This window comes from Melozone crissalis, unplaced genomic scaffold, assembly GCF_028551555.1.
Source record: "Melozone crissalis strain CALT ecotype California unplaced genomic scaffold, PUWL_Pcris_2 ptg000007l_1, whole genome shotgun sequence".
Taxonomy (NCBI): domain Eukaryota; kingdom Metazoa; phylum Chordata; class Aves; order Passeriformes; family Passerellidae; genus Melozone; species Melozone crissalis.
In genome coordinates this window covers 9,614,833-9,628,969 of record NW_026535785.1, presented here as the reverse complement: position 1 = coordinate 9,628,969, position 14,137 = coordinate 9,614,833, and the positions used below count along the sequence as shown (strand labels likewise).

Genomic DNA, 14,137 nt, shown 5'->3' with positions numbered 1-14,137 from the left:
CCGCGGGAAGCGACCCCACGGGCATCCGGCAGCAGCGAAAGGCTGCAGCAGATCTGCGGACCTCACGTGCTCCAGAACCAGAATCACTGTACCAGCCTCAGCAGCGCTGAAAATGCACCTAGAATTGCACCTAAAACTGCCCTAGAAGCGACCTCTGCCGTGTGTCACGACCGCGCCGGCCCCTGTCCTCTCCCATCCCAGCTAATGGCCCGCGTTACTCCCAGCGCTTACGGACATCGCCCTGCGATCGCACCCGGCCAACGCGGCTCAGCTGCGGAGCCTGCAGCGCGCACGGCGCGGGGCAGGGCACGGCAGAGCAGGGCTGCGGGGACACGGACCTCGGCACGGGGCAGGCCACGGGCAGGGGCACGGGTAGCACTGTGGGCACACGGACCCCGGCGCGGGGCAGGGCACGGGTAGCGCTGTGGGCACACGGACCCCGGCGCGGGGCAGGGCACGCGTAGCGCTGCGGGCACATGGAACCCGACACCGCTACCGTCCGTCCTCGGCTGCGGCGCAGCAGCGGCAGCCCGCCATCACCTGCCCGAGGCGGGGCTCCCGGGATGGGCAGGGCCGGCCGGTGGCTCTGGCCCCGGGCTCCGCCGCCGGCTCATGCGCAGCCGCCGGGGATGGCGGTGGAGATGGCGCCGCGAGTGTTGCCGCTGCCCAGGCAGCAGTCCTTCAGCCCGCCCATCGTCATCAACCCCTTCGTGCACCCGGGCTTCCTCAGCACCGGCGACAAGCTGCGGGTAAGGCTGGGGGCGGGTGGGGAGGCCGGCGGGGCTGGGCCGCGCTGCCCGGGCTGGGATGCGCTCGGCAACGCGGCGGGCACGGCACCCCCGGGCACGGCTCAGTCCGGGCACGGCTCCGAACCAGCGCTCCGTGCCGCGGCCGGGCCTCCGCGGGGCTGTCAGCGCTGAGGGCTGGGGGCACCGGCCGCTTTCGAGCCCCCTTGCCAGGGCAGAGCGTGGTGTGAGCGATCGAGGTTTGAAAGTGCCGCCGGCAGCCGGGGCTGCGGGGCCTGGCCTGCCCTGCACCGCCCGTGCCCAGCACCGCCCGTGCCCAGCGCCGCCCGTGCCCAGCGCCTCGCCCGCAGCGGAGCGGAGCAGCCCCGGCTCTGGTCACATCCACAGCTCCCGGCTTGGCTGGGAACGGGCTGCTAGTGACAACATTTCCTTCCCTGTACGGCGCAGTTTGCTTCCTGATCTAACCTAGACATACGCGGGGAAGTTATGTAAACGGTCAAAGATGCAATGGGTGGTCAGCATAAAAAAGTCACTGTTTTTGAAATTAAGTTCTTCAGCCTTTCAGAGTCCTCAAGCTGCATGCTTACTCAGTGCATACACAGATGCTTACTGACTTCAAACTTAAAACTTTAAACACAAGATTCAAAACAAGCTTTTGGAAATATTTGTGCAATCATTGCTGATAACACATCATGCCTAGAGAAAACAGCGGTCCTGTTTCATCAGTCAGTCATGTCAGATGCCTCAGCTTTAGAGTTGAGATGTCAATTTCTCTCTGATATGAAAAGCTAAAACAGAAGAGAACTTTTTCAGTCATGCTGTTTCAGATGCTTAACTGACATTAGGCTGATCTTAAGCCTGGGATGGGGGCAGTGAATCTCTTGGCTCCATATTGCAGGGTGTACAACAAGAAACAGTACCCCATATTCCACTGTGTCACTGACTGGTGTCACTGGGTGAATTGAATCAGGCCCCTGAGCTGAGTGCTATCCCAATATGACTTGTGTACAAGCACACAAGACTTACAGGATACTCATACAACTAAAAAAGCTTTGATTCTTAAAAACATTCTTTAAAAATTAGCTGAACCAAACATGAATATATGATTGAGGACAATGAGGACATCAGTGTGTAGGTGAAATTACAGCATTTTCTGCTGATGTTTATAAATATCTGAAGCTGACATACAACTAAATATTTTATGTTTCATATAGATCTTTGTCAAGTTATAAACAATGTTTGCCCTGAAGATAGCTGGGTAGAGGAAATGTGAGAAAGCTGGAAAACAATTTCAAGTCCTTTTATCCCCTGTGTTTTACTAGCAGCCTGGAACATTTCAAGTGCATCTGGATCAGTAGCTTTAGGCATGAACCCTGAAGAAACCAGTTTCTTAATGAGGTGCCAGAAATTGACAGCTTTCTGTGCTGCCTGTCTTTTCTGGAGGGTGCACAGACTACTTTCAAAAGCTTGCATTTTTAAGTTACTCCATAAAGCACCTGGAAGGAAAAGCACCCATCTGGGTTAGGGCCTGGTGCTGGTGAGCTGAGGAGAAAACAGTCACAGAATTGTAAAGCAGAAAAACACACAAGAGAATCTTTTCTGTATTGTGTTTTGCTCCCTTCTGTTCTTTTCCCCCTTGGTCATAAGGACTGGAACACTTCCTACTGATTGCTTTGTCCTGTGAGCCTCTGCTCCTCTCTTGCTCAGCACTGCCAGTCAGACCTGCTGGGAATCAAGGCCTTAGCAGACACTGTTACTATAAACTTCAGAAAAGGGAAGTCTCCCTTCCTGTTCACATCAAGTGCAGTGTTTCTCCATTCTTGCATGTTAAGGATAGTCTTTTTATGCCTCCCCATTCTGTACTATTCCTTTAACATACACCAATACAGATACACAATTTCAAAACCCTCTTTCTTTGGGAGTCCACAGCAGGATTTCCACCTGCTGGTGACCTTGCATGGGCTGTGTCCCTGATGAATGGAGCTTGAAATGAGACAGGGTAGGTGTTTGTGTTTCATGCAGTTTCAAATATAAAAACAGCCACACTGAAAAATGAGTGAGCAGATTTTACAATTTCTTGCCAGTCCTTTTTAAAAGTTTACAAGCCACCCTTTATTTGTCATTCTTTAGAATGTGCAAAGCAAGGATCAGTTTGGATGTGCTAAACATCTTCATGTGCCAAATGATTTTAAACCAGTTGTCAAATACTTCTGGTTTCCATCCACTGACTGAAGTGCTGCAATTCCTTGTTGAGATTTTTACTGGGTTTTAGTTCTTTTGCTCCTGATTGCTCCCTTGCTGTCCTAACTTCTGAACTGCAAATCTAAAGCAGAAATTCTAGTTAAGTCATTACTGGATTCCAGTTTATTCAGAAGAGATGCTCAGTGCAATTCTGCAGTGGTGCACTACGTAATACCATAACCAGCATGCGAAAAGCAGTATTTTTGGAAGCAAGCAACTGGGCTGCCTGGCAGAGCTGTGACATCCTCTGGATGCTCATGGAGCACTGTCTTGCCCTGTGTGTGCTGCTGGGGACAGTCCATCTGATCACAGCTTCAGATGTCAGAGTATTGCAGTGGGAGCTGGGCTTCACTCTGGCCCCCAGCCTGCTCTGCTGCTGTTTCTGAGATAACTTGACAGCAGCTACAGTTGAACAAAAATTTTATATGGAATTCTGTGGCTTTCTGATAGACCTGCTTTTCCACTTGTAAGGTTCCTGCCATCAGTGGAGGTATAATCCCATGTATTGATCAAAGATCAATCAGCTGTGGGAGCGGGACCTGGACTGCCAGCACTGCTGCAGTGACAGGATGTGCAGTTATTGCAGACACAGTAAACAGAAAGTACATGGGTGATTCAGTATGTGGGAAAAAGTTCTTTGGATGACTCAGATTACTTCTATCTTGGTGATTACTGCACAGAAGCTGAAGTGGCTCTCATCCTACTGAGTAGTAACTACGCTTTGTATTTTTCTCTATGTTTTTCTCCTATGCTTTCCCTTTTCTAGTCTACCTTGACCTTCCTCTTTTCTGTCCTTTTCGTACCCTGCTCTGCAGCTGATGGAGCAGAAACCAACTCTGCCTCATTACACAGTGACCTAGAAAGCCAATAGCTTGCATCAGCAAATCAGTACCACCTGTGCATCTGCCTAAACTAGATTAATGAATTTATTAAAGTTTTGAAGAAGGGATTGTTTTGCTTTTGCTATTGCATCCTGTATCTTTTGTTTTAGGTCAGTACATATATATTCTTTTTTTCATTAAGAAAAACATTAAGAAATATTTCATTAAGAAAAACTTATGCTCATGCTGCCCATTTTGGATAACTGAATGCAGCTGAAATGTTGAACTGGACTATAGATCATAGTAAAAGAGGATGCATATAGAGGAAAAAAAAACCCCAAAGCTAATTTTGGGAGACAAGCAAGGAGTCTTTGCTGGTTTATCTTCCTAGCTGACTTTTTCAGATTTGCCACAACTGGCACCAGAGTGAGTGGGAGCAATAGATCTCTAGGGTGAAACCTGTCATGCTCATTTCTGTGATCCAGAGCAGTCCTTTGCCTGTTGTCCATAAAGTTATGGTTAAAATCCCATAGCTACCTACTTACACTTTTTTAACTTACCTAAATAAAAAAAGGAAGTAATCAGACCTAAATGTTCAGATCTCTCCTGGAAACGCACTGTGTGGCAGTGCTTGCAGAACATAAACATCAACACAGTGTACCTGCTTATCATGCTCATCTTAATTTACTCTGTGTATCCCCTGTCATGTTTGGACTGTTGCCACTGTGCCTGTGGTAACACAGAAGTGAGTCCTGAAGGCCCCAAATTCATCTTAATCCTCATCAGTGTCAGAGGGTTTAGAGCCAGATGGCAGAGCCTCTCCTGAACAGTGACAAGGGGAGGGTAAGAGGACATTACATGAAAATGGAAGGGATTTGGTGAGAGGAAAATTAGAAACAACTGACTATCAAAGATTTGGATAAAGTACACACTAAGGTGCTTATTTTCAAATATACCACACTCATTCCTTTTTAAAGAAAAGAGGTAAATTAAAATCCACTGTGATATTAATAATCACAGCTCTAGGAGGTTACAAACTATTTTGTAAAGCTGTCTCACAAAAAGCCTTGCTTTTTCTGTACAGTAAGAGGCCATTGTTAGAGCTGACTAGAAAGGTTGATTTTGAGAGAGAAACACTGTTGTTCCACTGTAGATTTTCTTAAAAACCAGTAAAGCATGAAACATAGTAAGCTCACAAGAATAAGTTAAACTCTCTTAACTCTCCTTCAGTAACTTATCCCATACACTTGAACTGGTGGAGCTGTCAGTGTGTGACACACTCTCAGATAAGTTTTGGGGGACTGGAAGAAACAGCCCAAATAAATTTTTAAAAATCACTATTACAGTTTTTTTGGGTGTGTTTTGTTCTGTTCCTTGGTTTGCACACAAACTGGTCCTCATCAGTGAGTGGCAGCAGAGCTGGGTTAGTGCCAAAGGGAGTTGAACCCCTCACTGGTTTCCCAGCAGTGCTGGGCTCTGAGCTGCTCACACAGCTCACCTGCCTCCCAGCCCCACCTTGCTCAATCTGCACAGTTGCACCATAAAACCAACCTTCAGGATACAGTTTCTAACCTAATGTGCTGGGGTAAAACAATTAAGAATTTCTTCCTGCACTGTACCAAAGCTGCCTGTGGTACAACATGGTGCCAACACACCTGTTTCCCGGAGCTATGCATGAAAACAAGCAAGCTAAATATTCCTGTGGGAGGGCTGGACATGATGTTTGAGGATTATTTGCAGTCAGGGCAACTAAAACCTTAGTTTTGTTAAAGTCCCAACTGGGGGAAATGACATTGTGTTGTGTGTGCACAGCTCCCTGGAGCAGCAGTGAGGACCACTTGCAGCAATATTGTGACTCAACACAGGATTTGTCATTTGAAAGGGCAAGACTGCAATTAGTCATCTTAAGGATCCCTCTTGACTTCTAGATAGGCAGCTAGTGATAGAAAGCCCTAGAGTGGAGATATGTGTCAGCTGGGCAAACTCATCTGAGCTGGTTTGTGCTGCAGACCAGGACCAAATATAAACTGGAGCCAGCAAACTTAGTTTACCTTCTGTGTCTAGCTACATCCAAGCCAAAAACATAAATACTCACATACTCCAGTTCTTCCTGAAATGGGAACTCAGAAGAGAAAATGAAACCATTAATTATTTCCCATAAGACCACTGCAATAATTAAAGCTTTCCTTAAATCACAAAGCAATAGTGGTAGTACTTTAAAATCATTGTAAAGTAACTATACAGATAGCAGAGTCCTTTCTTTGTTGATACCATTTCTTAAGATTTTTCATCTCTTTTTTTTCCAGACTGTTCTCCAGGGGGTTATTTTGCTTCCCCTCCGTCTCGTTACCATCACATTCCTTTTACTGCTAGCTTGGCTGTCTGCATCAATTGCAACTGTCTGTCAGCCTGGAAGAGGAGTTCTGCCACTGCAAGGATGGAGAAGGTGAAAAACTGACCAATATTTGTGAAAACTAAGCTTTTTTTTTTCCTAATAACACAAAGCCAGGGTCAAAAGCTATTTTTTCCTTTCACTCCTCCTTTTGATTAAAGAGGATTCCTCAGTTTTACCCATTTATATGAAGCAAATTTTTAATAAATGTATTTTACAAGAATAGTGGACCTTTTTAAAGAGGTATATTTTCAGTTGTCTTGAGGCTAAAAAAATGTATAAAAACATTTATAGACTATCTGTAAGCCAGGACTTATTTCAGTAATAATCCTTACAGGAATATTTGAAAAAATAAATTCATTAAGCAAGTATTTTGTAAGGTGTCATAGGCTGAGCTCCTGTGTAGCCTTTGTCCTTTCTGCTATGCTATGATTCTATGACAAAATTAGCTTTGACAGCTCCTCTCTGCTGCATTGCCCTTGAAGTGGTATTTCACAGCTGCTTCTGTGGGTTCTGGGTTTCAGTCCCTCACTTCTGACCTCAAAGTACTGAAGTTCCCTTCTAGCCACGATGCACTGCAGCTGCAGGAGGAGGAGGAGACACAGGAGGTGAATTCTAGACCAGAAGTTTAGGGAGAGTCCCATGAAAGGAATGTGTCCTCTCCAGTGGGAACAAGTTCCAGTAAAGAAACATTGTTATTTAATCTTATTTAAAACTGACAGTAAAAAACCAGTATCAATTACATCAATTCTTATAGAAAGGGCACTAAATCTGCTAATTACCCCACTCAAAATAGTGTTATGGTACCATGCCATGAAATGTGCCATGAGAAATAGTGTACCTGGGAAGAGGCTGTACCCTGTCTTATCTTCCATCAGGAAAAGGTGATGTCCCCTTCCCCACTTCCTTTCAGGCCTGCAATCTGGTGATGTCCCCTTCCCCACTTCCCTTTAGCCCTGCATTCTGGTGATGTCCCCTTCCCCACTTCCCTTCAGCCCTGCATTCTGCGGGTGAGTAGCATTGCTGCCCTGTGTGGAGCCCCATTGCTGGTTAGAACTGGGAAATCCGTTAGGGGCTTTTCTTTTGAAGTACAAAATAAAAGCTGACTGTAAGCTGGATGAGATTTTTGTGTTTCTGTTTCCAAGGAGGATGGTCCAGATCACCCTGTCCGGGCTGACTCGCGTGGCGTACTTCGTGATGGGGTTCCAGGTTAAAGTCAGAGGCAAGGTGGCGAGTCTGTCAGAAGCACCAGTCTTTGTTGTAGCTCCTCATTCAAGCTTTTTTGATGGCATCGTTTGTGCCCTGACTGGAATGCCATCAATAGTGTCTAGAGCAGAGAATTTGTCAACTCCAGTATTTGGCAGTAAGTATTTATGAAAAAAACCTGAAAGTTACAAGTTAACAACTCGACATTGGGTCAAAAATTTTATCTCCTGAAGTGATTTAAGGGCAGACTTTTAAGCTCTGTCTTGCAAAGACACTGACAAATTGTTTTCCAGCAAAATTCCTATGACACATTATCTTTTTTAATGGGTAAGAATGCCTAGAAATTATTCTGTTTCTTTTCCGGTATGAAATATGATGTCATTTTGAACTTCTTTTATACTGAAAGCATGTTTTGCAGCTGCTCAGACTGGAAACTTTCTCTTTCATTCTCCCAGTAGTAGCTCAAAAAATCTGTTTCACTGCTGTCTTTTAACAGTGTAGCCCACAAATCTGAGTGAAGGTTATTTCAAAACAGACCCAAAGTACAGTAGTCTGGAAAATACCATATTGATAAGATTAAACTTGCAGGCAATGTTATGGATTTTTTTAATGGGAGCAAGACCAGGAAGGAATAAAAGAGGAGTTACTCAAAAAGGAAATGCAGGGAATGGAAAAGATCAGATGAGTCATGCTTCTATTATTTTCTCCTCCTTCTGGCACAAAAAGAATCCCCATTTGCATTATTGCTAGAATCAGCTGTAGACTTTCTGCTGGCTATCCAGTAACCCAAAACTAAACACAGCAGGCAATATAGCAAAGTGTTTTTGTAGAAAAGAAATGGACAGAGAATATATTGATTTTAGCTTAAAAGCAGAGGATTGGGACAGAGAAGATAATTCTTCGCCAGGTTTCTGATCACAAAGGTCCACATATTCTGATGTAGACTTCTGATTAAATGAGGGGGTTTTTTTCTGTAATTTACATCAAAGCTATGCATGCTTTGTAACAGAAAAGGGAAGGCTAAAACTACATTTTGGGTGTAGTGTGCCTAAGTTAGGCCTGAGCGTGGCCCGTGAGCAGACCCAGTCAGGTCACTCTTTGGAATTGTGTGGAAATGCTTAGTGAAAAATAACAGCAATATTATTAGAATGTGTTTGGATAAATTTTGAATGTTTATATCTACTGTAAAGCTCCTCAGCTGGCAGGCTGGGTATGTCTTCTGTGTCTTATTTCCCATTTTGCAGAAAGAGAATAACAATGCTCTTATCAATTTAGTCTGGAAGTTGTTTGTGTGGAGTCTGTCTCCTAGCATATAAATAACATGTTTTTGCTATAAGGAAGCATTGAACCCATGTGTTTTCTAAGCACTAGTATAAGGCATTTTTTTAATCTGTTTCACAGCCATTTTGAGATCCCTCCAGCCTGTAGTAGTTTCTCGTCAGGACCACAATTCACGGAAGAACACGGTGGCTGAGATAACCAGGCGGGCACAGTCGAGAGGCCAGTGGCCACAGGTAATAAACACACCACTAACTTCCCTTCTGTCATGTGTTCTTGTTCCCTGTTCACTGTGCATCACAATGGCACAAATGACCAGCTGGATAGGATTCTTAAAGTGTACAGAAATGGAGTCAGCCCTCGGGTATATGACTGGGTTAAGAAGGGTGTCCAGAATATGATATGGTGTCCAGAAGGAGTTTTGTTGTGACAAATGGATCAGATAAATCCAACCAGTACCAATTGCTGTTGCAAATGCAAATGCTCTTGCCTTTCTCTTTTCCCTTTTCAAGTCTTAACATGCTGCCTTCAGTGTGAATTGCATTGGTATGGATCAGTATTCTGAAGCTGGACCACAGAGCTGTGCTCACACCAGGTAGAGGATGAGCAGTTAATGAGATGGATAACCCAGACTGTCCAAGATTAGTACAAACTGTACTTTAGCCCAAAACTTCAGAGTAATGTGTAAGAGTAACTACGTGAAAGTTTCTCACATAGGGTATAGACAAGGTGGAAGAATTTTCCTTCACTTTTGTTCCACTGAGTAACTTTTGAGTAAAATTAAGAGGAAGTGAAGATAATAGACTTCAGTAGGAAGTATCTGTGACAGCTAGACCTGCTGTTTACTGCTCTACTTCTGAACAGTCTCTAGAAACAGAGACCATTTAAGTAGGGGAGACCAACACTTGCCATTTTTTTTTTGTAATGGCATTATTTGCACATTTCATACATTTTTACTACATAAGTACCTTTCTAAAAGCTTTTTTAACATTTAAGGTACTTTGACTCATAAATGTATTTTTCTAGTACAATTGCTCTAAATAATTTTAGAGCCTCCATTATTTTTGAAATTTTTCAGTTAAACACGCACATGACAAATTTTTTAATACTGGGCTTACAGACTACCCTGCTGCTTATGATTTGCTAAACTGTTTTAGGTGAATGCCCTGGTAGACTTGATCTCTGCTGGAAGCAGCATGGGGAGGAAAGGGAAATGGGCTCCTGCATCAGTGCTGCACTTGGGATGAAACCTAGATATGTATTGTGGCATAAATAGATTATGATTCAAGTAATCTGGGAATCTCCAAGACTGAGTCAGCAGTACAACTGAGGGTGTCACTGGGTGATTCCTAGTCCTGTGCCCTGGCCACACTTTCTGATTACAGGATGTGTCATGGAGGACTGGCTGGAACTTGCTGTGTGCAGCAGCCTCTGTCATACCCTTGAACAGTGTGTGTCCCTTGGGTGTGACATGCTGAGGCCTCTCTCACGGCTGGCCTTGATCTGTTCATTCAGGCTGAAGTGGGAGCACACCTGACCCAGACCATTTTGTGCTGGGGTGTTTTTAGAATGCTGCTTATGATCCTGTAGTTTTATGTGAAATACAAAGCTTGTGTTCCTGAGGGGGCCAGATTCATTGTGCCACACTGCAGTTCCCAGTGCACTTCATGTACTGTCTCAGACACTGATCCAGAAACCTTCTGGGAGCTGGTGTGTCTGAGTCACTGGGGTTCAGAGCTGCTGTGGTGTGTGGTGCTTTCAGAGCTGTGCCTCACAGCAAACGCCTTCTCTGCCTTTTGCTCTGCTGCTCAAGCTGTGTTCTCATCACAGCTGGCATCTCACTGATAGCATCTTCACTGTAAATGCCCAAGCACCTCATGTACTTCCTTTCAGCCCAAACTCCTCTATTTATACACCCAGCAACTCGATAAGAAACTGCTGTCAGAGGAACAATTTATTATTACCAACACTAAAATGACAAGTGAAACACTTAAAGCATTTTGTACCATATTTTTGAACTGATAAAGACCTTTCCCCAGAACTCCTTTCTTGGAGAGCATTGGTTTCCAAGTCAAGATGGATCAGGTTAATAATATTGTGAGCATCCTTCGTTAATATGTTTGTTTCCTTTGGAAACAGTAGTGATATTCTTGTAATACAGTACAACAGAGCTTGCATAAGGTCAGCCTGTGCCTAACAGATACTAAGGTATAATTCTTTTATGAAATATATGTGTGTGTGTGTGTATTTTTCTTTCTCTTTAAATCCAAGTTGCTGATTTTCCCAGAAGGCACCTGCACAAACCGATCCTGCCTGATCACGTTTAAACAAGGTGAGAGATTTTGTCCTGTTGTTGTTGGGAAAAGATAAGTGATACTAATTTGATAGTTGTACTAAGGACTGAATTTGTGAAGATATATCATCCACAACAGCACTGTTGTAATCTCTTACATTATTAAAGTTTTAGAGGTACTAAACTCACTCTTTTATACTAGCCAGCTTACTTCTCTGGTTTGTGCTATTGTGTAGGATTCAAAATGTCTGTGACATACATGAGTAGTTAGTTGGGGGATTTTTCTGGCTACAGTTTTCATCTAATATATTTACTGAGAAACTCAACTGTGATTGTTATGAGATGAATGTATGAACTTAGATGTTGTTCTTTTATCTCATCTAACAGGTGGGCTATCTTACATTGCTGTAAATTCTGCCATGCAAGACTTAGCAGCCAAGTTACAAAATGTCTTTGCATAGCACTTAGCAAGCCTGGACAACAAATCATTTTTAACAGAGAAACATTTTTCATTGCACCACTGATCATTAGATTGTTGTGCTGCCCTTCAGTTAAGAAAGGAGAGCAACATGATTTTAACTGTTTTACAGTGTCTTGGGTAGAAGTGTTAAAAACCATTACTCCCTGGGCAGACCCATATCACTTGTGATGATCAGACCACAGAATGATTCAGGAAATGCTCAGAAGCCTTGTGAGCATCTCATCCTTTGAAATTAATGCCTTCAATGGGGAAATAATGCACAGAAAGTGAGTTTGAGCAGCCCAGGGATCTTAGGCAGCTTTCTCCTTTGAGATGAAGCCAAACCCTTTTCTGTCCTAACATCTTGCTGGTTGTGCTGCTGATTTAAAAACAAATTAAAAACTAAAAACCCAAGCTACAATACACATAAAACCCAAATCAAACAACAAACAAAAAACTGAAGTAGAATACATCTCATTTTCCTTGTGTTTTAAAAAATGTCTCCTTCCAGGTACTGTTGTCTGAAATAAATCTCTTAAAGCTTACAATTGCTGTATTAAGCTTAGTTGTAACAATTAGTTCTGATTTGTGGCTGCAGGTGCCTTTATTCCACGAGTCCCTGTCCAACCTGTGTTACTTCGATACCCCAACAGGCTGGTGAGCAGAAACTCCTCTGTTACTCACTAATAATACAGAAGGCAAAAGTCTGACTTAAGTGGTACCTACAATGAGTACTTTGCATTGTCACTGAAGAATATATTGTGCTGAGCTTCAGCATTGCTAAAGCTAAGCTAAGCAGCCAGGCTTCCCAAGTGTCACCATGGTGTAGTTGCTATTCTGACTGTGAAAAATTACTGCAGGGCTTCTTAGCTAAAGCGGGGAGACAGGAAAGTGTTGTGGCGGAAGTTGGGAACTTCCTGCAGTGCCACAGAGCCTGTCCTTTGAAGTCTAAAATGGACAAACTTCCCTATTAGTCATCATTTTCTGGTTAACCTCAAGATAGCCTTACTGCAAAAGGACTTGTGATGTTTCTGAACAGAAGCAAAGCTGAGCCCTGCAGTACATCCAACACCCCTCCTCAGGAGAGCAGCTTTGCAGATGTTCTTTTCAGGCAGCATTCCTTGTGCAGTTCCACTTCACTCTGCCTGTAAAGCTGGGACCTTTTCAACATTCTTTAAATTACCTGGTCATCCAACAAATCCAGGAAAGACCAAACTTTCACTTCCTAATGTTTTGTTAGGATTGAAAATATGGTTGTTATTGTTATTTGCAAAGACTCCTTTGTGTAATCCTTTTACAAATAAATGTCAAATATGAATCACCCAAGGGGATTGGTATCGCATTTTCCTGATAAGATTTAAGGATCTGCCAGTACACACTGTAAAAATAATGTATAAGAGGTAATAAACACAGAGAGAAGAGAAAAAAAATAAAAATAAAATATCAAAGAAAAAGAATGATAAATTATGCAGAAATGTCGTTAACTAAATGAGACATGTTTATGAGAATGCCTCTCTAAAAGGACTGGTAAGGCCCACTGACAAAGTCTTACCCATTTTTCTTTTCCCTGCTTCTGTTGTTTCGATCAGAGTGAATGATTTACAATATCTAACTAACTATAAATGTTATTCCCAATTGTTTATAAAAGTCTGCCATGCTTATTTCCAAATTTTTAAGGCAAGGAATCCTATTTGCCTTAACACCTTTATTTATTTTCACTATAGGCCTATAAAAACATCATCCACTTTTACTAAAATTGTGCCTGTTTTAAATTGTAACTTGCTTGCTTGCTAACTTACATCTGGTTTTGTCATACATTTCTGTGTTTTATTTTTTCCTTAGGATACTGTGACCTGGACATGGCAGGGCTATTCATTGTAAGTTTCTTAATCCTCCTGAAAATTGCATACAGAAAGTTTTCCCCTGTTGCTAAACAGTCTGCCAAACAGATTTCACTAAGCCAAGACACATGTTCTTCTAGATCTGTTTTTATTAGGGGGAAATATCAGTAATGCTGTCATGCAGTAGATTTCATATCTGAATGGCTAAGAAACGGTTAGCAAAGGAAAGTATTATTTCCAGTTCCACCACTCTTTTTTTTTAGTTTTCTCCTGTTTTGCAAATTAAATTAGAACAAAGGAAAGAAAAGTATTAAAGAACCTTCACAACTGCACTGAAAATATGTCTAGAAAATACTTTTCACTTTACAAACATTCATTAAAATGTGCATTTTCAGACTCCATATACCACATTTTCATATGTAGTGTATCTAGGTACAGTAGTCCTGATTTACTGACTAACATTTGTAAGGCAGTTAATTGTGAAACACGTCTGGACTAGTGGAGCAGATCATAAGCACCTTTTAAGCTATCTTTTTAAATATATATACATATATATATATACACACACACTTTTTTATATATGTATAATCCTGACATCTGCACACTTAAACAATGGACATGATGGGCATGAAAATTGCCATTTAAATTTCCCAAGATTTTTTCCTGTTTCTACTATTGCTGATATCAGCTTACTGAGACTAATGAACATTACAATTTCAGTACATACTACACATTTCCTCCATGGAGGGTTTTTGCTGAAAGATTAAACTAGAGCTGTGTCTTCAGTTATGCTAGATGGAGTAGGAGCAGGCAAAGAAAGAACTAAATCAGAGATATTCCCATGGGAGGGAGGAGGCTG

At 42.8% G+C, this 14,137-nt stretch overlaps 1 protein-coding gene across 1 annotated transcript in view; it reads left to right on the top strand.

Moving 5' to 3' along the window:
* The first annotated feature begins 608 nt into the window (after positions 1 to 608).
* The window catches only part of LPCAT2 (lysophosphatidylcholine acyltransferase 2), a 29,803-nt gene continuing 16,274 nt past the window's right edge, over positions 609 to 14,137 (top strand). Inside the window, exons 1-7 of the mRNA XM_054269416.1 lie at positions 609 to 749; positions 6,115 to 6,254; positions 7,346 to 7,563; positions 8,808 to 8,920; positions 10,956 to 11,016; positions 12,036 to 12,094; positions 13,280 to 13,314. Coding sequence (XP_054125391.1) covers positions 630 to 749; positions 6,115 to 6,254; positions 7,346 to 7,563; positions 8,808 to 8,920; positions 10,956 to 11,016; positions 12,036 to 12,094; positions 13,280 to 13,314 — 746 coding nt within the window. The 5' untranslated portion in view covers positions 609 to 629. The remainder of the gene's footprint in view (positions 750 to 6,114; positions 6,255 to 7,345; positions 7,564 to 8,807; positions 8,921 to 10,955; positions 11,017 to 12,035; positions 12,095 to 13,279; positions 13,315 to 14,137) is intronic.